Below are 27,296 nucleotides of genomic sequence, written 5' to 3'. Positions count from 1 at the left end.
AAATCCAAATACTCCGCACAAGCGCCAACTCACGGAACCACAGCGAACATCGGTGTGCCACCTTTCATCAGAAGAAAGTTCTCAGAAGACTGTGACAATCGGTTACAAAATCTGCTCCTGTGTACCTGCATTTCTCCGGGTGCTCGTCCCTCTTGTTGTTGAAGTCCAGAGAGATTTTAGCATCCAGCCCAATCCCAAAATAGTTGTTCATCACACATTTCTCTGTGTAGCAATCACTATCAGAGAAATAATTCACTTCAGTACACATATATATTTTTTAGAATGATACAATCTGTTGTTCTTCCTTACAAACCTCATTAAAATAAATAAATATGAACTTGGGTAATCTTTTGCATCTCAGATGTATAGACAGCCTGTGCACGAATACTCACAGGTTCTCAGGGTCACAGTTAAAGGGGTCTGCGTTGACGAGCAATCTGCTAATGACGGAGCTGCCCGGGAGGGACCCCGACATGCCCGCTCGGAGACCTGTCAGTGGGGGAGAAAGCAGGGGTGTCAGTAGGGGCTTGTCAGAGACACCTACAATATCACACTGAAGACAACAGGAAGGGGAAAGCACATTCCAGGCCAGTTTTACACCATGTGTGGGAGCCAAAACTAAAAAATATCCTCTGCACTTCTAGTCTTTTCAGTGGTGGGCTATGTTTCACTTGGACAGGCAGTTATTTATATTCACACTAAGCAATTTAAAATTGTACACATTTGGTTCACCAAATAGTGTTCTTAAATAAGGTTATTAGACTAGCTGTTGTTTAAGTAAAACATTGAGTCACCACTTCCAGTTAAGGAGAAATAAAACGCACAAAGGCCGTACTTGGAAACAGGATTTTGGTGTTGAGCATGGGCATGTTGTCGCGGTTTCCTGTCTGCACAGGAAGTGATGCGGAGCTGCCCAGGGACAGGCTTCCCTTGCTGATGAGTTTCTCGCAGGGTGATTTGGACACTTCAGAAACCAATTGAGAAAAAGATTTGGGTCAGTGCATTTTCCACAGCCAAGATTTACTGCAATTCAGTTCTTATATTTCATATGAAATGTACCAATAATAATAAATCTTTATACAACAAACTGTGGGTTAAGCTATTGCAAAATATCCACTAGTTCTCAATGGGGTCATTGGTAAGTTCACTAAAGAGGGAAATTGAAATACACAAATTAATAAATAAAAATAAACATACTAATATTGTAGGCTGATCCATAGAACCTTAGATGGATATCTGAGCAGGAAGCGACATGGAAAACGAAGCCCTGGTCTCACCTCTGCGCGCCGGCCGGACCTTGGCGTTGGGGCACGCGTTGTTCCCACTGTGGGAGGACTGCAGAGAGAGCTTGTCTTCTGCCCGGCTTTCTTCCTCCGAGGACGGACTGAGAGCAAACACCTCCTGCTCCTGGGTCTGGGCGTTCTGTTCATCCACAGCTGCATGGCAAGACGTAGATGGATGGACAAAGACAAAGGCACAAGACTAGGTCAACCGGGAAACCACCAAAGCTGTGGCTATCTTCCCACACCAACAGGTCACTTGTTGCTTCTGATAGCAAACACAATCCAGTAGAACTGGGACAGAGACACCATGGGTACATCCCTGCTGTCTTTGGTGGCCCTCTCGGTCAATTATAGAATTACCGTCAGGTTTAATTTCTGGACATAACATTTAAACTAATTAAAAGTAGGTACAAGCTACCAAATGAGGAGCCGAAACCACATGCAATGTACACAGCATGGCTCACCCTTCTCCGTGTGCTCGATGATCTGCCGGATCGCCTTCTTCAGGCTGTTGGCCCTGAGCATGAGCTGCTCGCGGGGTTTGAAGATGGCGGGGGCCGCCCGAGGGGAGCAGGGGGCCGGCAGGGAGGTGAGGGTGGGGGTGGGGGCCAGCAGCAGCACCCCCTCCCCTTCCTCCTGCTCCTCGGCAATGGTGGGCGGTGGGGTGGGCAGCACGCTGGACGCCTGGGCTTCCTCCTTCAGGGTCTTGAGCAGAGAGTCCAGCTTCTCATTCAAGACGCCACACTGCCGGGGATTGAGGGAGAGACCAGAGCAGTCAGACAGAGAACCACAGCCAAACAGGAACACCATTGTTAGGTTCTGATCAATAAAAGAGATCCCTGACACAGAGGGAAGCAGTATCAACACTAGGGTTATGGTTAATACGGATTACAATTAGATCTCCCAGTACAGCCCACTCCACAGGGCGGTCTCTCACCTTTTTGGCCATGGCCTCAGACTCCTCCGAGCTCTCTGGGGTCTTCTCATACGCCTTCCCGACACGGGCCACGAAGTCCTTCACAGTCTCACACAGAACCCTGATAGAGCACAAATACAGCCTTCAACTTACTGAACAGAGATCCACAGGGTGGCACCAATTTCATCTTGTTCTAGAGTGTGATTATGATGATAAATGAATGTGTTCATTTAAAAACACCTCTTGAAAGGTTACTGAAAATGTGCTGCCAGCTCAGTCAAAGCCCACCGCAATCGCAACAGTCGAAGGAAAACATCCCTGTGAGAAATAGTTCAAGGGGGACTTTGGTGACCATTAATAGCACTGAACTCTTCAGCTCGGGTTGGGAACGAGGCGCAGGATTTCGAACTGTGCACTCACTTGGCCGAGGAGATGACCACAGAATGCTGGTCCGAGGTCAGGATCTTGGACAGGTGAGCCGCCACCGAGTCCTCATAGGTGAGGATCTGCTGCACCTTCAACAGAGAGTGAACAGGTGAGATGGTCGGCACAGAATGAACAGAAGAGAATTGGATGATGCCAAAAGGCCCATCTGAGCACGACACCTTTCCTACATGAACAGCAATTGTGTCAGAGTAAATCCATGCATTTACAATTCTCTAGGAGGACAAAAACGAGCAATCCTAGTACTGTTCCAGCTGAAGGCAAAATCTATTGTAACCTTCATGCTTTGGACTGACAGAAATGCATTTTGCTGTACTATTGTAAAAGCCATACGATACGGTTTGAAGACCAAGACCTGGGCCCACTCCGCATTGTACCTCAGAGTCCTCACTGCAGTCCTCAGTCACGGTAGAAGTGGAATGTTGTCTGGGAAACTTAGTCTCGTACACCATGATGCTCCACCTGAGAGAAAGCACAGAAACACAAAGTCAACACTAACGGCATCTCGTTCACAGAACTGCAGAGCACAGTGGCTTCCTGTTGCATGCTGGGAGCCCTGGATGAAAACAGCAGGGTGTTTCCTGTCAAGGTGAGGACAGACACAGCATAAAGTTGATGATATCTTGGATGTGGGCCCAATGAGGAGCCGGGGAATCACTCAGACACTTTTTATAAAGCTTTGAATGGAGTACGATTCAGATCTAGCCATGAAAACCGGCAGGGTGGTGGCACTCCGGTAATGGACAACCCTGTTCTGAAGCCTATTCATCGGCCCGGTTCTGTCCTTGCACCTGTCTCACCTGTCCAACATCTTGGTGCTGGCTCTCTCCAGCTTCTCCAGGATCTGGGGCAGCTGGGTGTCGTCATCGCAGGCCGAGCCCCAGCCCAGCACCCGTGCCAGGTCATTGCCCGTGCCCAGTGGCAGGACGCCCAGTTGGCACTGCCCCACAGAGACACAGGCATCAATTAGAAAGCAGAACAAAGAAGAACAATAAAACACAAGTGTGAGGAAAATAAAAATGTGGCCTGGGTTGTTTTCTTCCCACCAATTTTGGATTTGCCAAAAACCTTTACAATGAAAACTGTTAAACTGCACTGTTAAACTATTGCCTCAGTTACCCATTAGATGGCAGTATGACCCAGTCAAAAGAAACCTGCTGAATTCAATTAAAACAGGATGGTCCACACAATCCTCAGACAAGGACAGGGCCAGGTGAGAATTGCACCTTAGACTGCAGACGAGACATCCCAGAAACTGTGGTTTTGTGAAATGTGCATATTGTGGGAAAATGATTAGTCACCTTGGATAAGAGTGTGTGCAAATAAATAAGCATGTCATGTGTAATTATTTACTCATTCATAGATGCTTGGTGGAGTATATTGACAAACCAGAAGTAAAGAAGATGAAGGAAACGTGGCTCTGTACCTGCTTGTGCAGAGTGAGTGTGTCGATCTCTGAGAGCACCCAGCCCACGCTCCCGTCCCCACCACACACCAGGATACGAAACGTGTCGAATTTCTGAAAGAGCCGCAAGCTGCCCCAAACACAGACGCACAGATTACACTCTGAAGTGCCAGTTGACAAGGAAAACAGAAGACAGAAGGGAGAAAGAAGCAAACGCTAAGGAGCCAGTGAGTCAACGCCCATTTGGACCGGTGGAGCTGCTAGTCCTTATATAAGCAGCTACAGGCATCCACCTGCTGGTTGGGCATCAGTGTGAGAGGGCTGTTTGCTTAAAAGGGGTTAGAAGAAGTAGTGTGTGTGTGTGTGTGTGTGTGTGTGTGTGTGTGAGAGCAGGCCGTCTGTATGTCACTCTGTCCTACCCGAGGTGGGGTCCCCCATTCATGAGGTCAAAGACCTGGGCGGGGTTGAGCAGCTGTTTGAAGCGCCGCAGGAACTTCACCCCCTGGTTGTCTCCGCTCTTGGAGTTGACGAAGACGAGGAGGGGGCTGGTGCAGGAGGGGGGGCAGGTGGCTTTCCAGAAACCTAGCGGATGCGCACAGACACACAGAAATGAATAAAATGGCACAATCAGGCCTGCAGACTATCAGCCATCAGAAACAAGTGGCAGATCAATCCAAAGAGCCAATTATAAGATTTACGCCAATAAACCATACATCTAGTTTTTTGTTTTTAATGAGAAAACAACTTCACATGATGGAGTGACATAGCTAATCAATCCTTGGGCTTGAGAAGACATTTACATGGACAGCGATGAAGTTAAAAAGATTACAGATGAGCACTAAAGTTCTCTGAAACGCATCTTAAACTGCGGTGCATGCAGTAAGCTGATTATCTAGCACTGGTAAAATAATTAAAAACAGGTTGCACATCTCCTTTTATGTCCCTGTGGTATCAGACCGGGCTGAGCAATATCAATAACTCACCGCAAATATTTTTGGATAAATACTGTAAACATGGTTATAAGCTACTGGCATGGAGGAGGAATTGGATCTAGTACATATTCTTGTTTAAAAAAAAAAATTTATGCAGAACAATTTGAAACCCCTCCAGTTGCTAATATTTTAAACCATCTTGAATCTCATTTTATCGGTTTGGTTCTAATATTGCCTTAAATGGGAACTAATCGAGCGCAGCATTTCCTTTGATATAATGTCTATAGAGGTTTACAGATTTTACACGCGTGTGTTTCATGTTTTCATGTTATTTATAATGGGTTCATTTGTTTGATGTGACTAAATGTTTGCACACTGTTTTAAATCTCCCAGTGCGTCCAGACAAACTGGTGGCTAGCAGCCACAATGTAGTAAATTGGATTCAACTGGTTTATACATTTACAATATGAGCCAATTAATTTGGAAGAACAAAAAAATGGAATGATCACTGCATTTACAATTTAAGTTTGTTTTTGGATATGATTAATGAATTGACCGATTTCCTTGGATGGGTACATTGTTGTTATGGAGAATTACACTGTAAAATTAGATAAATGTCAATTATAAATCAATTGATTTTAACTGCAAGTAGAAGTGCTTTAAATTATTGTAATTGTAATTGTTTTGTCTGTGTATAAATTCTATTAGGAATGTGCATAAATAATCTATGTGGAAGGGATGGCCTCCTTCAGAGTTGAAACCTGTTAGTTTAGCCTTTATTGGTTTTTGGTAATAAAATACATTTATTGACATTAAACTGGTACATGTGTGTTTTGAGAGTGGGGACATGCAAAACTCTCTGCACAGAAGTACAACTAAAAACACTTCAAACAGACATCAAATGGAGAGACTTGACTCTCGAGTCCACTGCACTGAGATACATCGGCATTTGAAGCCAGCTGGGGAGAAAAAAAGGCTACTGTGGATGAAAGCGAAGAGCCACAAAAACAATACTCACCGTCCGAGTCGATGCTGTTCAGCGCTGTTGGGGGAATTACAGACACTTTGCACTGACCCAGGGGACACTTATTTGACAATAGCTCTTTACACCCTATGTGCACCTGAGAGAGAATGGGAGAGAGTGGTGTTGGGAACCTTCATTGCAAACATCCAGCTCTTGTTTGTACAACCCCCCTTTTTGTTCCGTAAACAGAGATGGCTGGCGGTCTTACCATAGCCTTGCACCAGAGGCAGCGCCAGTCCTGAAGACGCAGGACGCTGCCGCAGGTCTTGTCGCACACGGTGCACTTGGCACTGACAGGCAAGTTCCCCTCCAGCCACTGGTGAGGCATTGAGATCTGGAAATAGACAAGTTAACACTGAAGACACCGCAACACTCACCTGGACTTTTAGACTCCAAATTGGGCCGCCAAAACGTTATGCCATTGCATTGGCGAAAGTATTTCTGTGCCTCACCAATAAACTCCTTCTGAGGTGTTTCTCTCCACTTGCAGTGCTTGGATCATAACCCTGCTTGGTAATGTTAAGCTGCTTACAACGTACAAGCCTGTGAACAATCCCAAACAATCACTGTGCTTCTCATTTTGTCCTCTCGAGTTTCTGGAAATGCATTACAGTCCTTAAATTGGACCTGCTTTTATATAGAGTCAGTATAGGCCCATTTTTAACGCTGTGAACCACAGAAGCCCCTTTGCAATGACGCTCCCCATGAAAAGGTTAGGTAGTGAAAACGGATTGATAAAAGGATAACCGCGCTGTGAAAGCAGAATCAAAGTGAGCCATATAGATGACTGGTGTCAGTTATGGGATGGAAGACTTAAGCGTTGCCGAGAAGCATTTTCAAGCACCGCGAGCATTCGGTTAGAGAGGGCAGCCGCTGTTCTTACCCCATCCTCATCCTCAATGATGTCCTTGCCAATGGAGGCCAGGGTGGTCCATTTACAGTTGTTGGTTGCCCGGACGGCACAGCGCTTGTGGGCTTTGAATTTACAAACTGAAGACAAAAGGAGAAAGCCAAGAAGCCCAGATTAGTACGGTGCACAGAGCTAGCCAGCCAGACACAAAAGCAGTGGGAGAACTGTTAAAAGATCAATAAAATAAAAATACATACATAAAAAGTAACACAAAACATGCAAGTATTTTTGCATGACACACATCTGTTACAGTGCATTATTTGAAGTAGGCTGACAGATACCTAGGCGAGTTTAACAGAAACATACTTGCTTGGTTGTTCAAATTCAAAGGAAGATGATCGTGGTTTACACTGCAGATTTTAAAGTACGTTTATAGGTACTTGTTGGACGAAAAGCCTCCTGGCACCGATTGAACACATTTGTTTGGAGAACAACAAGTAAAAACAGACTTGGTTTGAGCAACAAATCAGGCTCATTAGGGAAGATGAAAGGAAAAAGCTAATATCTATACCTCAAAACACATCCATACAAAGAAAAACATTTAGGCTGCATGCTTATATAAACACATGGACACCTTTTCTAATGAACTCTTCTACATAAATGTTCTAATACTTCTGCTTTGAATGTCAACGGACTACATTTAAGCCTAATACATGAATTTCCAAACTGCTGTTCAATGGGAGAATGAATGATAAGATACCTTGCAATCGTTTCATATTAATTCCACAGTCATTTGTTAATTTCAGTTATCATGAATTGGCACGTGTGTATCAGTTTGTTAAGCAGCCAACAGCCTATTGTGAAAAGAGTGTCGGACAAAACGTTACTGTGCAAAGAGCGACAAATCAGGTTCGAAGGCCAAGTTACTGAGAGGCAGGAAATAACAGGACTGTAGAACAAAGCAAAAGGTCCTGCAACGATTTATTCCTGTTCCCGGACCCTTTGTCAAAATTACCCAAACCCGCAAGCCTAACCAGTCCAGCAGCAGCGTGTAACTCAACACAAACACGTAACGGGAGCCATGCGACACTGCAGCGCTCATTTCTCTGCATAACAATAACAATGTCAGCGCACACAAAGAAAGACGTATTGAAAACAACGATCCTGTAACTACCGATTTCTAAAAAAACACATTTGTAATAGGTGCTCTGTAACTGGAATGTTTTTGCATCGTGGTCGGCATGGGGAATGGCCGAGTGCCACTCCCTCAATTAGGATAGGGCAGACACGTGGCAAATGTAAACTTAATATCGAAAATGACCGAGGGGTTATTACTGTTCTAGTTTAAAACCCTCATTGGCCACATGTTCAGGTATATCTCTGTGGGCAATGTAAATAACACTAGCAATTAACACCTGACCTAAGTTTTGACATGATGCACCCATTTTAAAGAAAGTTATAGCTTCTATTCATATTTCCCATTTGATTTAATTTATTGAAGTAAAAAGTGGCTCTAAATTGGCAGCAAATAACCATTAATTAATCACACAACTAAAACAAAATGAGGCTACACCACTAAGTCAAAACCCATCCAATTCTTACACCTAATAACCAGTATCCCAAAACTCACCAATAAAGGAATAAAACCCCAAACCGGATGTAAGCCAATATTTACTATGCAATTGGACCCTAAGCCTAGTTAAATCCACACCCTCCTAGCCTGTAGCCTAAAGGTAATCCATGTGTGAGAGTTTTGTCCTGCAGTGGTCTTGGCTTACCTTCACAGGACAGTCCGTGAGAGGTGACCCCAGACAAGGCCTCTCGGCACACGTTGCAGTAGGTGGGGCGGGCGTGAGAGCAGGCGTACCAGTTGTGCATCCCTGAGAAATGGTCCATGCTGTACTGGGTGGACTGATAAAGAGCACAGAGGAGAAAGGGTCAGGTGAGGACACTGACACTGACACATTTACTACACAGAGACTATCAAAGAAGTCAAAGGTCTACTGGCAAGCCTAAAGAAAAACCAATCATGTTTTTTTATTTACTTATCCCATTTTGTGAGTGCAAAATCTCTTGAAAAGGGCCTGCCTGCATTAAAGCAGTGGGATGGGTTCATACACATCACCACTACCCTCACATCTTCACCATCAGCAGGTCGTGCGAGGGTGGAAGGAGTGGAGTTTGCGTTATAGTCCTACGTTCGGTGGTGATGCCCATCTCACCTCGAAGTGTTCCCGGTTCTGAACGCTCTTCAGCGCAGCGATCCAGTCCTCCATTTCTTTGCGGTTCTCAGCACACAGGATCAATTTCCGACACGGTGTGATGATCTGGAATGGAAAAAAAAACAGCAACAACAAAAAACGTGAGTGGTCTGCAGAACAGGTGACAGTGCAGGAGCTGTGGACAGAACTGGGGTTTACCGCTTAGATTCCAACCACACAATAAGCAGTTATTAAAGGGTTCGTTTAAATCTTGATGCGGTATGAAACACCTTTGCTCACTTGTTAGCATCAGACCCCGATAGCTCAGATCCTAGTAGCGGTACTGGGATTGAAACTGCTGTTAACTTTTCCAAGTCAAATCATTGTCAGTGACGGCATACTGTCAGCGCTGCAGCTCACATGACGATGCTATTCTTCTGCAAAACACTGTGAGAGTTGATGCCAAAAGCTTGTGGGAAAGGCATCCTGGGGCCAAGCAGGGTCACATTCTCATTTCAGAGACATCACCAACTGCGCAAACGCTATTGGACGGCGGCCATCTGACCCAGCATGCATCGGGAATCACAGACCAACCACAGAAATTCTGGCCGCGTGCTTCCTTTCAGAAGACAAATGTCAACTTGTGACCAATCTAAGATTTGACACAAGAGAAATGCCTGAAATGGAACTGGCCTGAGGCCAACAAAACTATTTGGGAAGTTCTTCAGAGAGATAATCATATGCATTATGCAAGGGGTTTGGAAAGCAAAGTACAGGAGATTTCCATGAATGCCAGAAGAGTTCGTTAGGGAAACAGAAAGGGATTTCACATACAAAATAAAAAAAGGCACTGCACAGGCCGTCCCTTTACCGATTTTAAAATATCAGGTGGAATAAACTGAAGCAGGCAGGTCTGTGCTATCCGAGAGCGCAATGCAAACACCTTTCATGTATAAAAATGCATGTAAATTGATGTATAAATAGAAACCTTAGCTATGCAGATAAAAGGGACTACAAATCGATTGCTCATTTTCCTTAATTGAGGTCTTTCCCTTACAGCACCAAAATAATATGAACCCCCCCCTTAAAACAGTGCCGACATTCATTTCACAGTTATAAGTACCGCTCTAGGAGTAGCCTCTTAAACCTGATTGTGTGTTTACACACAAAATATACTGGATGTTTCAAAGAGCATAAAGCTTTAATTTGTCTCCATAAGCAGCGTTATTAGTATTGTTTCAAGAGAGCTACAACAAATTATAAATCTCTCAGACCGTTTCCTAGAATTCTCTTGGGGATTGTAAAAGATGAAGTAACTTTCCCTCTCTGTCCAAGTGATGCTGCAAGTCATAAGGCTCCCACTCTCCCCGATTGCGTGCGTACGAGACTACAGAGGGCCGTGACGCACGCAGAGAAATTCCAATAATGTGAATTTGAAACAAGGTTAAGTTTTCTCTAATGTGTTTTGTATCCATAAACTAATAAACAAAACAAAAAACTGCTCAGTGATTCTACCCAGATCTACCAAATACATGAAAGTCCATTTATGGTGTCACAGGATTAATCCTATTTGCCTGTGGTTCTGTACTTAAATACTTAAATGCCCACAGGCACTGATAACATTCTTTGCCAAGTACAGTATTTACATAAACCTACGCTAGATCAAAACTTTGACCAACCCGCAAACTGTAAATCACAAACCCGTACCTAACCGTGAATCACACCAAGATTGAGATTCGTGGTTTGCAGTGAGGGCTCAGCTTTGATTTGGTCTAGGCCATAGTCTCTTGATGCTAGTTGGACTTATTAGAAGTGTTGGGGGGGGGGGGAGCCGTCAAAAAACACCATTTCCAATGTGTGGACCTCAGCTTCCTCTGTGGAGGTGGAGGACAAAGACGGCTTTGTTCCCCAGGTTGGTAAAAATAGTCTCACGCCTTTCCCCAGGCCTTTGGACTATACATGACGCTTTGGCGACCTTCGGATCCAGCCGATCCCACAACTTCTCACCCTCGGATCTGCAGCCGTACCCCACCCATCTCTCAATCACAGCAGGGAGGAAATGGTTACAGTGAGGAGGGCAAATCATTTAAATCTATAGATCCACATAACGCAACACAGTGGGGCTTGTTCATCCAACAAAATCAAATGGATTAACACAAGCGGTACTGTTAGTGGGCTGGAAATGTAATTCCAAGAGAACAAGGGTGCAGAACAAACCTGAGCAACTGTCAGAATATCCCCCTGTAGAACCAGATTAAAAAAAAAAAAAAAAAAACTCTGGAAAACATACAATTGTACAATTGTAGAGATAATCGATTTAACGGGTGGTGAAATGAGCTTGTTGGCTGGAATGGGGGGTCTGACAGGACATCAGTGCAAGATCTATATCCTTAGCTTCAAAGAACGAGGTTGTAGAGGAGTATGGATTGACACAGAAATTAGGGGAGGACACTTCAGCACATCGCATTCAAGTCCCTCCCTGTCCACCGGTTGCCTTAAAGTATAAATTGGGAAAAGCCACTTACCTTTACGTTTCACACATTTAAACTAGTTTCTGAAGAACATACAAAGCACCCTTGAAATCAGACTCTGCATATGGCACAAACCAAGTTCTTTGGATCATCCTGCTTTGCTAAGTACGCGTCACAAGATCTTCCCTGACGGTTAGCAGGAGTATCGGTCTGTCTGGCTGAGGTCTCCTAACAAACAACTGACAGGATCCTCTTGGCTAGGGGCCTAGCGAATTGTTATGTAGGTGAGGCGAATATGCAAATAAATAAGCACAGAGAAACTAGGCAAGAGCAGCATTGTTATTTCTATTACTTGTCCGAGACTAGTGTAATTTTGTTGTGGCTTTGATACAATGCACAGAAATAGAGAACAGTTTCTAAATATGAAACGGGACACAGACACAGATGGATAGGAAGTTAAATCCACGGGTGACTTCACAACTGCTTCCTGAATCGCTAATTAAATAAGAATACAATCTAAAACAGAATTCATTCCCGTGGATGACATATATGAATATGTCTGCCTTTCGAAACTTAGGACTCATTTTGCTTACCTAGGTCACATTTAAAATGACAAATAAAGCAGTTTATTTATAGTTTAAAGTGTAAAAAGTCTGACTTACAGTTACACTGAGATTTTGTTCCATTACAATTATGCGGTGGAATTACAGTGACATAAGAGGTGATTACAATCGGCTTACAAAGAATTAGAAACCAGTCATCCATCTTATATTATAATGAATGGTCATTGTACAAAATTAGGCTACAGAGGATAAGGAGTTTATCGATTTCTGAAATCTTAAGCATGACAGTGATGTAACTGAACTGTATCTAAATTGAAATCTATCAATTGTAGGATAACAGATTACGCAATGGCTATTTTCCTGCTCGCAATGTTGTGTACAACTGAAAACAACTTACAAGGGTTCAGTGAACGAAAACGATTCAATTTAGGGTTCAATTCAATAATGGCAAGCTTGGCAAGACACAAACCAGATGTGGAAAGCCTGTATTGAGAATATACAGCTCTAGGTGCATGAGGAGAAACTGGACGAAGGTTTAGAACCAGAGATGGAAATCAGACATGCACTGAAAAAACGTTGGAACCATTTCAGATTTTGAGAGTTGCAGGCATTTGTACAGGCATCAACAAGGTTTTTGTAACATCATTTGAGTACATTTCACAAATGCCTGAAAGTTCACAACAGATCCAACTATTGCACAAATCGGGTCTTCTAGCCAACCCTGTATCAATGTTCCCCCAAATTAAGCTTTAACTAAAGAGCTGGGCAGCGTCACTTTGCCTCCCCGACTAATTTCTTAGCAATTCTCTTTCTGGTAGAGGAGGAATTCTTGCCTGACGAATAACTCGAGCAAAAAAAAAAAAAAAAAAAAATCAACCAAACCAAAAGACAAAATCAGAAAGGAACGCATATGACAGGATACACACCAAGTCACATATTAAATAACAGGAAAGGATAAGTGTACGTGAAGTACTGCTTGAAGGATACAGCTGCTACCAAGGCCGGTGGCTGCGTTGTTGCGCTCATGGTGAAGTCTGGAAAAAGACTTGTTTGGCCAAGTGTTCAAGAGCTGGCATTGTTGGGCTCTGCCTGCTGGGATGTTTGTTAGACTCTAGCACTAGAATAACAAGACTATCATGCTCCTTTGCCACTAGGAAACCTTGGCAAAAAATATATTTGATAAACAAGAACATGGCCAAAGTAAGACACTGTTCGCTGGTATTAAGAGCAATGTTTTTATTTTATTCCTACAGATCCCTGCTGAGTTTAACACCAGCTCAAGCTGAGTATTTTCTTATCCTTGTTATCAGCATTCAAAGAGGAAACAGTACCCCACCTAATACAATAACACTCTTATCTTCCCAGCTGGCATAGCTACACCACACACTCACAAGTGGGACTGTAAACTTAATTCAAGGAGACTTTCTAAAGTGAAACTGATTTTTGTTTTTGATCGTGTTGCCAGGCATCCCACACAGCCCAGCGCACCACCTGTCGTGCATTATTTCATATGATGGCACTTCAATTGGTGCGCCATGTAAAGTTTCTTTACAAGTCACAGTTAGATAACACAAAGTGTGATAAAGAACTTTTGTTTTGAAGAACCAAAGATACAGCAGTGTAGGCTGGCAACAGCTGAACATTTACAATCTTCAACACCTTAGGAAAAGTGGCCCCATTAGCTTTCATGACCCACACAAGCTGGGAAAATATCAACGTGCCTCCTAAGTCTTTTGCACTGAAAACAAATGAGATCAGTTCAATCCAAATGCTCTCATATAAGCATGTTTAAGACTTTTTAGTGCTTTATCACAATTAGCATCTTCTAAGGTTTACCTGAAGGAATTATTCTTTACAAAGAGGATAAGTTCAGCACTTTCAGGCTCAGAATCAGATTAATCTCTTTTACTAAACAGCATTTTCAAGATTCAGGAGTGGAGTGGGAGTAGCCTTGAAGCCTTTAATATTTTTTAATAAGAAGAAGCTGAAAGTCCCCATAACCAATCAGATCACCTTAAGCAAGAGAAGCAGCCTTCAAAACTGCTGGTGCCTGAAAAGCAAGCCATTACCAGGAGACAGAGAGGACATACCAGGTCCTCAGAAACCCAACCCCCCCTGCATTCCTAAGACCTTTGCTGAAGCACTCCTTCCTAGCAATCAAACTCATTCCTCTGGTTCATTTTCTCCAACCTGCAGCCTCCATAACCCTCTCCACTCTCCTAAAGAGTCCATTCACCCGCCTCATTCCCAGAGCCACAGCTGTGACCAACAGACAAGAGTATGGCATACCTCCAGTATAAAAGAAATGAATTACCTTCTATCCCAGCAGTTCCACTATTTCAGTTTGTTCTGCTTGTATGCTCTGGCCATGTCTGCCTGGCTGTTAAAAATAGAAACCCTGACGATGTCCCAGAAGACAGACCAGCCGTTCTCTCTCTCTCTCTCTCTATCTGTTGTTTCAGGCTGAGAGGCTGACTGCATGCGTCTGCCGAGCCAGTTTAAACTTTCTGCTCCCACAATCTAAGTCTGATCTTTGAAAGAGGCCCCTCCTTCATCCGGCACTGTGACTCAGAAACATCCTGCCGTCACGCCAACCCAAGCAGGCGGAGGAGGGGCAGAGGGCAGAGGATCAGCCCACCGCGGTACCCTGAGAGCAGTCCGGGGGCGGGGATTGGCAGCTTGAGATTGCACAAACCCGGCCCACCTCGGTGAAGTATCCACTTGCAGGAGATGCGGGGCCAGACTAAACAATTCGGAGAAATCCAACAACATTCAGAGGGCTTGATTAACCAACAAGATTAACTGTGTCGGTGGCAAACTTTTAAAACCCTTTGCCAAAGAAAACACCCCGTTGACAGCTGACCCAAAGAACCTACAGGATACAAACATTTCCCAAAGTGACTCACCTTGCTGTGTGTTGCTACTTCAAATGATGAGTGAAATGTTTGCCTGGAGGCTACATCCAGAAATGCCCTTCTCTCTCTCTCTCTCTCTCTCTCTCTCTCTCTCTCTCACAAGTATGTGTGTTAACTATCAGGAAGCAGGCTTTTGCACATTGCCTTGCCATGTCTAATGCTTTAACTACACTCATTAGCTCTGTTCACCCCTCGTAAAACAGTTTCTTACCTTTGAGAAGTTATACAGTATCCGACAGAGTGACAATATGTGTTGGGAAGAAGTCTCGCTTCACCAGGAATGGATAGTTCAGGCTTCATCGACCATCAAGATAACATGCCACGGCACAAAACCTGCATTGCGACACTGTGTTCAAGAAGAACTGCGATGAGATTTAACGACCGGCTCTTGGTACTAGATTTGAATCTGGGATGGTAGGTCAAAGCTTTGTCCAGGCCTGCGTATACTTAGTTACAGATTATAACCGTTTGCATGATTGTGCTACAATAACGCAGAGCAGAGTTTCCAGGACCTTGCGTAGCTTCCTCTCGCAACAAAATCGAATGATTAAAACAAATCTACAAGTTAATCGCACAAAGTAAAAGGCTGAACTGCTGTCCCCGAGACAAACTCTTTTTGTCCTGGCTGTCAGGCGATATGAATTCCGTATCAGAGGAACAGGAAATTGATTACATAAAGTCTACATTGATATTGAAGTGCACAGTTCTCTCTCTCTCTCTCTCTCTCTCTCTCTCTCTCTCACAGAGATTAAACTCTCTCAAACAAAATACTAGGAACTGGCACAACCTTTATGAATGAGTGCCATATTAATTTATTTAGCAAATAAAGAATTCTTACGTAATGGCTGCTTTGCACAATAAAGTGTTTGTTGCTTTGTTTTCTTGTCTGTAAATTCATTAAGAGTTATGTAAGAGTCTCACTTAAAAAAAAGGAGTATGAAAATAGGAGAAATCCTGAAGAAGGAGGATTGAAAACAATTTACAGATTACATAAAGGCACCAAAACATTTATGCGTTTGGCTGATGCAGGTGAAATGTGTTTTGCAAGTTTTGCATTATACAGTTACAGGGAACTAGAAGTGCAACACCAAAAAAGTGTAGCATATAGGCTACCATCGTACATTCATCTATGCTGTAACACAAGACACTGCAACAGCAATAAACATAGTTACCAATACAAAAAGCTTATTTAGTGATCAAGAAATTAACAGGTGCTTGTGGTTTACTCATATAGTTCCTATTCATACAGAAAGAATTGCAAAATCTCAAATCGGAATATTTGAAGAAATGTTGGACGCAATTTTGGCTTGGAAAGTAATATCGGTGCCAGATTCGTAAACTCCTGCAAAATGAATAATAAGAAAGACACGTTTATACAGTTGGCATACAGAACAGAACAGTACAAAGTGAACTTTTCCACTGTGAAATCAGCGTGTGTGTTTGTACGTGTGTGTGGGGGTGGGATGAGGGATTCAAATGGAGAACAGTCTTAAGAACAGCCTAAAATAACCTGCAGGTCCTTTTTTGGGCTCGACTCCTAATCAGTTTGTGTTAACTACGCAAAAATTCCCAAAACAGCCCTTGTCCTTTTCCTTGTCTGCCAGGAAAAACAAAATAAACCAAAACAAACACTCTTAATGGCCCTATTTAAGATCGCTCTTCTTCCTGCCCCAGGAGGTATCATATCAAGCCGAGCTGCAGTTTTCTTTCTTTAGAAACTAAAGCTTTTTCAATGAATCCCGATCACCAGTTACAGAGCCACTGACCACAAAAATGCAGCCTCTTGGCTCCGTGCTAAATATAGAGACCTTGCAACTGGGGCTTGTTCCAGGCAGGCCCAAGCTATCTTTGAACTCAAAGAGCGGGCAGAATGTTATTTTTGCATTACTGCATTCTGAAATACCACAACAGTTTTTGAGAAACTTTTTCAAAACCACACAGAGTCTGGAAATCCCAACCAAACAACTTTCTTCTGTCTGGTTGCTCCATGGCAATAAAACAGCACAAGCGAAAGAGTCAATCCATTTGAAACTTGTGTTTAATAGGATTACGATTGTTGTTCTTAAAGAAACCATCAACCATTTTATTAATACTAAATAGTAGACCAATGCAATACAATTTATTGCTACGGTTCACCATAATTGCCCTTATTTTGCTATAAGTCATGTTTTATGTACGGTGATGAAATCTACTCATAAAAAAAGCACAGCACCTTATGACTTTTCAAATAAAACAAGTACTTATTCTAGGCTGTAAAGAGAACATTTATCTGGAGAACAGTGCAAGGTCAGGCAATATAAAGGCTTCATTTATATCAGAATCAGTTTCCCCTTAGATTTGTTTTCCATCTTTTCATAACACGTTGTGTGTGTGTATGTCCCACAGGGTGCTGTGTTGCTTCTCCTTAGAAAATTACTCATTTTCAACTTCTCCAAAGAGTAGCTTCTAATTAAGAAACCTGAATTCAGAGGTTGCTGCTGTTACGTCGTGGATGATAAAAGTCCCCTACCACATGTTAAGCACTGGCCAATTCTTGGGAAAGTTATATAAATGCTATAAAAGTCTGTTTCCATCCTTTCAGACCATTTACACTTTTGGATCGTGTTCTTTTATTGGTTTTGCTGCCTTATGGAGTTCTCTGCCCGGGGAAATTAGAAGCATCTGAGCTCTAACCCTATTTCAATCTAGTTTAGTTTAAAGACATTCCTGTTTGATCAGGCTATTAAAAGTTTGAACTCAGTGCCTTTTTTCCCTGGTTATTATCATGTAAACTGTGGCCTATACAAAAGATTTCAGACACAACCTACCAAGAAGTTGGTTTCTTGATATGGCCTTAGTCTGGACTTTGAGCTGCCCACCAAGGTCACTAAAAATTGTATATGATTTTGACTAGGGCGGCCAATATATAATTCCTTCATGGACAGAGAACGCTTAAGAACAGCAGAAGACCCAAGACTTGCAGGTCCTTCCTGCCATGGACTTCATGGGGAACCACTGACCCTCTAAATGGTCTTTGACACCCTCTCACTCTTATTGCTTTCACCCTATTTCAGCGATTAATCTCAGTTGTAATTTCACCAGCCAGTTAACAGCCAGCCGCACAATCGTGTTCAAACGGGAGAAGGCCAAATAACAACCCGAGTTGAAGCGACAAAGCAGCATCATTAAGAACAAGCGCACAACAGGATGTGAAAGTAGTGAGGCATGCAGTGAAAGGAACAGGAAAAAAAAAAGATTATATAAGCGAATGCCAGGAGAACCGAGCGAGAAACTCACTGTGAAGCTGTTGTTGACATTCTTGGTGCTGGACTCGGCTACACTTGCATCCGTCAAGTCCACTTCGTCAAAGATGATAGACTGCAAAATGTCAATCGCATCAAAGTTAAACATTTAAAAGGCCAACTTTTCTTGTTCTTTTAAATACATTCCAGTAAGGAATTAGTCTACAACTTTGTCGGTTTTGATCAGATTCCCATTATAAAATTATGCTCTGGACCAAATATTTATGGCCAGGAGCCACATTGTTGGTCTCGGCCTCGACCAATAATGACCTCACAGTGTAAAAATGGAAACCGGATTCATGTCCTGCAAAGCATCCCAAAGGAAGTCAGTCTCACAGAGAGGTGCAATGATTAACTCTCTGCACGAAATGTCTCGGCTAAACAATGCAGTTATGGACACAACAGTACATTTTTTTAGGGAAGACTGCAACATGTCAGTGTCTGTAATTCAAGAAAAGACGCCATCATCTCTCCAAAAAACTAAAATATCAAAAAGAAAACATTTTAGACAAGAAATAAAAAACGCATGGCTTTAAATGCATTTACTGACCTTCAATAAAACACTATATATAACTTTATATAATCACTTATGTGCATTTCAAGAACATATATAAAAAATAAATTAACCACCTGGATAATTCTAATAAAATAAGACTTAACAAGCATTACAAAAAACGATGTCAGCGATGGCTTGGATCTCTTCCCCACCAGACAAGATCACACTCTGGTCAGCACGTGCTTGTGATAATATCTGATCCAGATCATACAGGCTAGTCACTCTGTTCGGTGACGAGCGGTTAATCGAACCGTCAAAGCATGAGATCACCACCTGAGCAAGGACGTTCCAGACACCCCCCGACCCCGTGTGACGTCATGGTTTTGAAACCGCAGTGATGGGTCTAAAAATAGTGTACCACATTTAAGAACTCTCTTTTCTGTGAAGCATGCGAGCTAGACTTGCTGGAGCCAAAATTGTGTTTTAAGAGCATTAATTATGTTGGATGATAATATATAGGTATACACGCCGAATGAAGAACCGACCAAAGATGGGCAAAGGAAGCTATCAAATTGATATAAAAATAAATAAAAAGACCTAGAAGACCACAAAAAAAGATGAGAAGATGGAAAACTTTCCAGCTGTGACACAGAAAAGAGAAGCTATAGATGGAAGCAAGTAGAGACATCTTGGGGAGGCCTTCATCCAGCAGTGGATCGATACAGGCTGATGAAGATGATACCAAATTTGATCTGAACAATGTTTTTTGGCCTGTGGTTCATTTTGACGAAGAAGGCCATCAGCAAAAGAAAAACATATGAACAGGGAATACGTTTCCCAAACTGTTTGGAATAAAAAGGAGATTAATCTGCCTCAGCAGGAAAACCATAACCCCTCCCCCACAGGCAAAAATAAATAAATAAATCAAGATTAAGATTATTAATTATTGCCTCTGACTCTCAGGGAACTCTGAACGACAACACAGTCTTCTGCGTCTCAAGAGTGCAAGTCAGTGGAAAACAGAGGTGACGTGGGTTTTTGAACGGATGAGAGAGATTGTGATAGATGGGGGGGCAGCTGCGTAAGAACAAGAAAAGTAAATATGGGGGGGCATTTAGACTGACGCTGCTCTGTTTGATTTACGGCCGATAAGGCAAGGACGGAAATTCATGCAGCATTCTTGCAGCATTCCCATGTGATACGCTTTAGTTAACATAAATAAAAACTCAAATTCAATGTTATTGATGTTAATTAAATACTGTTTAGTTGGCCTTTTAATTGCCATGCCGCTTAAAATCAAAGGAACTGGGCACAGAGAAGTGGTTAACACAGCATTTCACGTTGATGACGCGGAGGGAAGAAGCACCTCTAGTCTGGGATTTCAGCATCAAGGAGCTTCGTAAGTCGTAGGAGCAGAGGGTTGTGGGTGCGTGGCCTTGCCTACCTTTGCTGTTTTTGCATAGTAGAGTGTCCTGCCGCGGAGTTTGAAGTAGCGTCTTTTCCAGCGCTGGAAGGAGTTGGTCTGTTTCATGAGCATGCCCTCCTTCAGAATGGTCTGGGAGAGGAAGGAAAGAGAGACACAGTTAGGGGACAAATCCTACTACATGCCAGCATGAAATAAGTGCTTAACTACCCCTGCACTAATGCTTAGACCACGATAGAGCAGGTTACTGTACAGCACACAGTTTATAGGGGGGTCTAGAGGGGAAAACTTCACCACGGACAACATTCAGTATCGTTTAAGATTTAGTTGGAGGGTATTCTCAGAGAACATTTACTTTACTTTTTTCATATCAAAGCAAGAACACTAGGGAAGGTGATTTATTAATTCCATTTCTTGTATCTAAGGAATTCAAAGCATGCCGGTTGAACAGCAGGAGTGAGAGAAGAGGATCTACCTATAATGCTTCCCCATTTCACGCTGACAGGGACATTTAAATAATGTACTTTATGTCGAAAAGCACGTCTGCTTTCGATCTGTGGCTTTACTAAGCATACGAGCAGGCATCCAAATTTCTCTGTGCCATTTAACCAGAGCCATTAATAAAAATGATGGAACAGATAGCAAATCCAGCAGCTTTCCCTGAACTGTGGGGAGATTTCAATGCATACCATCCGCTGGAAATGAAGTGGAAACGAATATGGATAATCACTGGAAGTAGACCTGGGTTCAGCTGTCGGTGGATATTTCGCGATTCAAATTAATTAATTATAGTTCAATTTCAGCCCAATCATGTAATTGTCATATTTAGATTTTAAAATTCGATATGCATGATTAGGATACACTATATCTGTTCATATTACTTTGTATATTAGCTTGAATGTCATTAATTGTACAGCATAATTGTAATTAAAATAGCACTGTAATTGTAATTCAAACTCAGACAACCTGCTGAAAATGTAATTAATATATACTGATCCCAGGTATAACTGAAAGGCAAATATAGAATATATATATTAAACAATATGCACTAACTAGCTAGTTTCTCTTTACTTTGGGGGGTCTTATCTGGGGATTGACTTTGCCCTGCAGAATGCCAGATCAAAAGACAGGTCTCGCCTGCTCTGAACCACGCCTGCGTTTTGCTATCGTGCCCTTTAGTCTCAGTCAGCTGTGTGTCTTGTGAGTATCTGCTGGAAGCGGTAGACCGCGTGTGAATGTTAGATATGCTTCTTATCAATGCCGATGGTGTTATCCCTTCTCCAGGGCTTAGGAAGCACACAAGGCAGGAATCACAGCGGCTACAAAAAAAATGGAGAAACTTATGAAACCCCTACACGCGTTGAATGTATATAAGGCCCAGTCGTAAGTCATCAAGGTCTTCCGGGGACAACTGCTTAGTGGACTCTACACGACCTCTTCTGCCCATATTTTGGGTACCAGTTCACTGGCAGAACAATAGATCCAAGACTTAGGCCAAGTTAATGGATTGAGTACAAGTATCTGGCTGGCACGTTGCATTGCAATTGAAGGTGTCATTTAAGAAAGAGAGATGTCACGCACAGATGTATTGCATTTCACACTGTAATAACATACTCCTTGTAAAGGTGAGCAGCTGGATCCAAATACAAGATGGTCAGGATAAAGGCCTCAAGTCTCCATCTCCCTTAAATACAATGAAAGCAGTCCGGCCAACCAGGCCAGGAAATTCAGCCCCATATCTCCTGCATGCCGCCGTCCCGTTCCATTTCTCATTCTCAGAACCGGTAATAGCAATGATGAAACACAGCGCTCGACTTACCAGCAGTGTGTAATAAAGGTGTGTGTGGTTTTTTTTCTCTTCTTCTTCAGGGCTATAATTAGCCTAAAGTCATCACTCTCCTCATCAAAAAGTTGGTCAGGACATATCCGTTTCCCTCCCCCCCGCCCCTGCTTCGAGACTTCCTGTGCTCCTGTGGTCTACGTAGCCCATTTTTAAACTTTCAAGACCCATACTTAGCACTCTGACTAATTTTAGAACGATAGATAATTCTCAACTACCGGTCGCACCTTCCCCTTGTTGTGCAACACACACGGAGATGTTCTTATTGAATGAACAATCATTGCCGGGACATCTTTTTTTATTATACATTTTATAAAAAGGTTTCCCGTTTGCAGCTTCTGACATTTCGTCCGATTCCTATCAGGGATAAGTGGTTAATTTGTGTAATTTTGGCGTTAATAAACAAGTACATAAATCACAGATTGGACAGTGCATTTCAATGGTTTGAATCTTCCGAACTAAGATTTGCAAAGGCCTACACACCCACACGAACAGCACCCAGTCCAAAGCACTTGTATTTCTGTAACAAAAAACAGACATGCAGCACTTGCCAGGGAGAGGTAAATCGACCTGCAAAGCCAGTACAGCGACACGGAAATGAGGGGCAGATCTTACAAGTGGAACCTAAATTAGGAACCAGAACCATGTTAGTGAAACCTGGTCTAGCCTGACAGGGAATCGAAACACCAGGACTTGAGTTACAGAGGGGAGAAGGCCTCAGGTTTGTACTCCAGTCTGACAGGCAGCACATATGATACTCCCAACACACACTTTACCTGGGCCAGGGCTTCCGAGTGTCAGTGTGCAGCACCGGACTGAAGGGGGCAGCACAACGTCAGCAATGGAAAACAGGACAGGAGGGAATCTAGGACACAGCCTTCACCGAGATGCAACAAAATCCCTGTTGGATCGGGAATTGAGAACTATGGGAGTGGTATGGAACTGGAATTGCCATTGATCTTTTGAAAGCAACAGAATTAATACATTCCATTTCAATTCCATGGATTAAAGACTGGATTAGAGAGTTTTTAGTATGGCAGGCAAGGTATTCAGGTCAGAGAGGTGTGATTTAAGTGACGTGAGATTTGAAGTGCTTATGATGATCACAGGAAGCCAAAAATGTTAATGTTTGAATACAAATGCTGAATTCAAGTAAAATAATGACCCTATGACAATCCTATGTTGATACTCTTTTTGTAGGCAAGTGTGTTGTTTAAGGTATAACGGGAACAGTATTATACATCAGTGGACATTGTATTTTTCTGTACACAAGTCAAATGTGTATAATAACCTGCACTAAACAACAATGCAAACAGGTCTATGATATGAAAAGTGATTAGTGAAGAGTAATGTATGTCAAATGTAATGAGAGTTATTGAGATAAACTCCGTAAACAAGTCTAGTATTTCATAGAATTGGAAATTGTGATTTGAATTGCAGTGGAATATTCACGGGTGTAATTGGAATTGACAAAAGTGAATTGACCCCAACTCTGATCCCTGCCATTGGAGGGATAACACGACTCAGTCAAATTTGCACAACAGCCTACAAGACTATCAAAGCAGTTTAAAAAGTGCATACACCCATGTGCATTTTTATTATTTAAACATGCATTCGTCAATGCGAGTTTATTGCTAATTAAGAAACTAGCATTAAATACTCAGTGCTTGGGAAACATAATAAACTAATCAACAGAGATGTCAGAGAAGGGAATTTTGATTTAATTTTCTTTATCCAGGAACACTACAGGGTTTTTCCCTACTGTAGAATAAAAAATGTCGATTTCCTTGTCGCACCAATGAGGAGTGTCAAAAACATTATGCCGTTACATAAATTCATAAAGTATGGCTTTCCTTTTACAGATTAAAATGAAAAGCACCTCCATTAAGCCCACTTTCAATTCATTAGCTGGATTGGTGGTGCTCGTGATTGCGGTTATTGTAAAGGAAATTGCATTCGATTAAAAAGGGGAATACAAGTGTTTTGATCTTCTCCTTAACCAACCAATTTAATCTGTTCAAAGAAGAAGCCCTTAGACGGGCCTGCTCACGCATCTCAATTATCTCACAAATGAAGATACCACAACTTTGTCAGGCTGCAGTTTTCAATGATCAATCAGTGTTTTTAATGCAATCAATAATGTTGCACGGGTAAAAACCACATGCCAACTCTGGCAAAGATGCATCTTATGATAAGGACAGACCAGAAGGAAACATAGGACTATATGATAAAAAAGATAACTAAAAAGAGACAGAAATAACTGAATTAATGTCCATTAATGTGACAAACAAACATGGCATTATTTTCACTTTCCAAGGACAACTGAGAATGTTGTTTCAATGCGACCAAATGCACAAGCCTTCAAGACAACAGTGTCTGCAGATAATGGATAATGGAGGAAACGCCAGACCACCCCTCAAAATTGCAGAAACGCATTTGAACGTCCATTGACACACTTTCACAAAATAAAACCCAATCTTTCAAGACAAGACATCAGCCTTTAAATATTGCACTTGCAAGTTCTCACAAAGCTGGCCATTTTTGATATATTGGTCCTGGTCCCAGATTTATTTAGCAATTGAAACAAACCACGGCAAGCAAGTGTCACTGCAAAAACAGGTTTATTTTACATTCGTGTTTGGCAGTTGTTTTGAAAACACATTGGTGACCATACTGGTGATGAAATCCTGCAGTTTTAATCCATTGTTATTTCGGTGACGATCATTAAAAACATAGGTGTATAGTTTGTAAAGCACGTCTACTTGCGATAGTGACCCAGATACAGGTAGAATCAAGGCATCAGCGCACGTGTAGCCTTTGCCTTTACGCAAATCTCTCTGCAGCAATGAAGTCTAACTGAAGATTTTGTGGGAAAGCAGCAACCAAACCTGAGCACATTTCCTTTGCTTGAGGTGGTCCACAGGAAAAAGCGAGACAACGGATGTGCACATTGGTTCAAACAAACCTCTTATCAAAAGACAGGTTTGTAAAGTATTCTTCAAAGGCTTCGGGACCAAGCATCTAGCATCGCGCGATGAAACCAAAAGCAAATGAATGGAACCAACCTCTCCGCTGCATGCGCTTCGATTCATTCTGGGGTCCCGACCAGAAGGGCACTCAGGGTTACAATAGTGCAGGTCACCCTCCTTCTACACCGCCAACAGCTTAACAGAGCAAAAGCTGTGCATGTAGCCGAGAGGCTGAGAGAGAAGGGCACTCCACACCCTAAAGCCACCAAGATGAGCACTGACTCAGTGACCTTGCACAGGAAACTACAATAGTAATGTGGTCTCGCTTTCCTCTGAGCCTGAATGAGAGCTTCAGTCTGCAAATCATACAAGCAGACTAGAATCTGCAAAAAAACTGTACGCAAAAAAAAGACATGACTTTCATTAGCAGTGGGATCCAGTGCAGGACTTAAGCTTTGCCACACAATTTTGAAAGTTAAGTAGCCATGCCTTTAGATGGAAACGTTGGTGAAACACCGTCTTGTATCACTCCAGAGCTTAGCCCACAGGAGATCCACCCATCAACCACAGAGTGGGTTCAAAACATCTGCAAAGTGCCCGGGAGGTGATCCGATACACATGTACCCAAGCCTGCAAACTCATTCAAGCATTTTACAGCATGGAAGGGAGTTCACAAATCCAACTGAGCGTTAGGTGGGGGTGAGCAGTACAACCGGGATACGAAAGGAGAGCCGTTACACAGCAGAAGAGTGCAAATAACCAAACAATTGTGTCCAATGTCATTTTAGGCATCAGTAATGGACATTCATCAGGTGTTGGAACACAAAAGTCAAAGGTGTAATGCAACAGAAGAATCGGTGCTTATGAGTTTATCTTCAAGATATGAACAGCAGCTACAGCTTTCCATAGATGGAGACCGAACCAATGACTGTATCAGAGCTGCAGAGATCACCTACATTACTATTCAGTGTAGAGCACCACCGTCCCCATACCGTGTTGCGACATTACTGATTTATTTATATTGCCCAGCACGAATAGGGGCTGCCTTCATTCCCCATTACTGAACCATGACTGGTGGTGGGAAGCCAAAAAAACAGAAACAATTCACACGGATCAATCCTCTGACTGTCAAGCAGAACCACAGTTTATATAGACCAGAGGCAGTCTATGGCACTGTTTATTATACCTTCAGATACCGTAATATACATCGCAGTTAGCAAATATAATCCCCCCATTAATAACTAGTATAATTATGAATAACAGTACAATAATAAAACCTATAGCCGACACACACAAAATTAAAAGATACATAAATAAATGAATGTTTCCCTGGAGCTCAAAACACCATGCAGCTGATTATTAACGAAAAAGAAAAGCACAGGAAATTTGCGTGCACGGATCTTTTAACGCAGCGGTTGCTGACATAAAATTGCAGTCAATTGCTCAGCATGGGCTCCCGATTTACTTCATGAAATCAAAAGATAACAAGCAGATACACATGCAAATTAAATTAAAATGCATCTTCGGCATTGTGACCTAAAAAAGATGACAACCATTGATTTCCAATGAAACGCGGATCAGCCTGCCTATCCTGGAGCGCTTGGGCAGTGATGCACCCGGGACCGCACACCCCTCCACACCCCCAGCCAGCACCGTTATACATCCCAGCAAAACCCCACAGCTACGCTGAGCGTCTGCCAGGCCCTCGCTCCCCTGCGGCAGGGCCATAAACCATGGGAAACGCCGAGGCTTACGCTAGGGCCTACGATGCCTGCCGCTACATCAGCTACGCCACCCATGCCAGCCACGTCGAGGTACCTTGCTCCGGATCTGCCCGGATGTGGACACTTTGCGGATTAATTTCTGCGGGGATCCGGGCTCCTGCTCCGGCTCGCTGTCAGAGGATTCCTCCAAGCACCTGGCCGCGGCCTCGGCAACAGCCGCCGCCGCCATCCTTACGCTCAACCTGGGGTCTGAGAACCACGGGGAGCCGGCGCCACCGGGCGGCTGCACTGGGCACTTCGGGGGCATTTCGGGGGCATTTCGTACACTAGCACCGTGTAGTGGACACCCGTGGAAATGGGCCCGGGTGTTATTGACACATTCAATAGTGACTGAATAGTTCATCACCAAATCCTGTTGTGGATTTATACATAATTTGAATGCACATTGTTTTTGATGCACCACTACACAGTATCATTTGTATTTATTAAATAATGCAATAATTCAACAAACCATCCATGTGTGCTAAGATTTTGTCTTAATTGAGCTATTTGTTATTAT

The 27,296-nt window shown here is 42.8% G+C and overlaps 1 protein-coding gene across 4 annotated transcripts in view; it reads right to left on the bottom strand.

Moving 5' to 3' along the window:
• dgkd (diacylglycerol kinase delta) overlaps positions 1-27,068 on the bottom strand; it is a 38,211-nt gene extending 11,143 nt beyond the window's left edge. For 3 of the 4 annotated variants that reach the window (XM_066709707.1, XM_066709709.1, XM_066709708.1), the window contains exons 1-19: positions 26,832-27,068; positions 20,226-20,336; positions 18,281-18,361; positions 9,077-9,181; positions 8,633-8,765; positions 6,888-6,994; positions 6,213-6,338; positions 5,999-6,101; positions 4,468-4,630; positions 4,070-4,178; positions 3,444-3,583; positions 3,021-3,105; positions 2,620-2,714; positions 2,221-2,320; positions 1,748-2,027; positions 1,278-1,436; positions 836-964; positions 393-489; positions 126-236 (exon numbers count right to left, since the gene is read on the bottom strand). In XM_066709707.1, the coding sequence (XP_066565804.1) occupies positions 126-236; positions 393-489; positions 836-964; positions 1,278-1,436; positions 1,748-2,027; positions 2,221-2,320; positions 2,620-2,714; positions 3,021-3,105; positions 3,444-3,583; positions 4,070-4,178; positions 4,468-4,630; positions 5,999-6,101; positions 6,213-6,338; positions 6,888-6,994; positions 8,633-8,765; positions 9,077-9,181; positions 18,281-18,361; positions 20,226-20,336; positions 26,832-27,044 (2,447 nt within the window). In that variant the 5' untranslated portion in view covers positions 27,045-27,068. Of the gene's footprint in view, positions 1-125; positions 237-392; positions 490-835; positions 965-1,277; positions 1,437-1,747; positions 2,028-2,220; positions 2,321-2,619; positions 2,715-3,020; positions 3,106-3,443; positions 3,584-4,069; positions 4,179-4,467; positions 4,631-5,998; positions 6,102-6,212; positions 6,339-6,887; positions 6,995-8,632; positions 8,766-9,076; positions 9,182-14,403; positions 14,601-18,280; positions 18,362-20,225; positions 20,337-26,831 lie in introns of those variants that run through there. The other variant, XM_066709710.1, reaches the window with a different exon arrangement.
• Between the last annotated feature and the right edge of the window lie 228 nt (positions 27,069-27,296).

The sequence above is a fragment of the Amia ocellicauda genome, chromosome 7 (assembly GCF_036373705.1).
Source record: "Amia ocellicauda isolate fAmiCal2 chromosome 7, fAmiCal2.hap1, whole genome shotgun sequence".
NCBI classification, from domain to species: domain Eukaryota; kingdom Metazoa; phylum Chordata; class Actinopteri; order Amiiformes; family Amiidae; genus Amia; species Amia ocellicauda.
The sequence above is the reverse complement of the archived record's forward strand: the minus strand, read 5'-3'. Positions and strand labels throughout refer to the sequence as shown.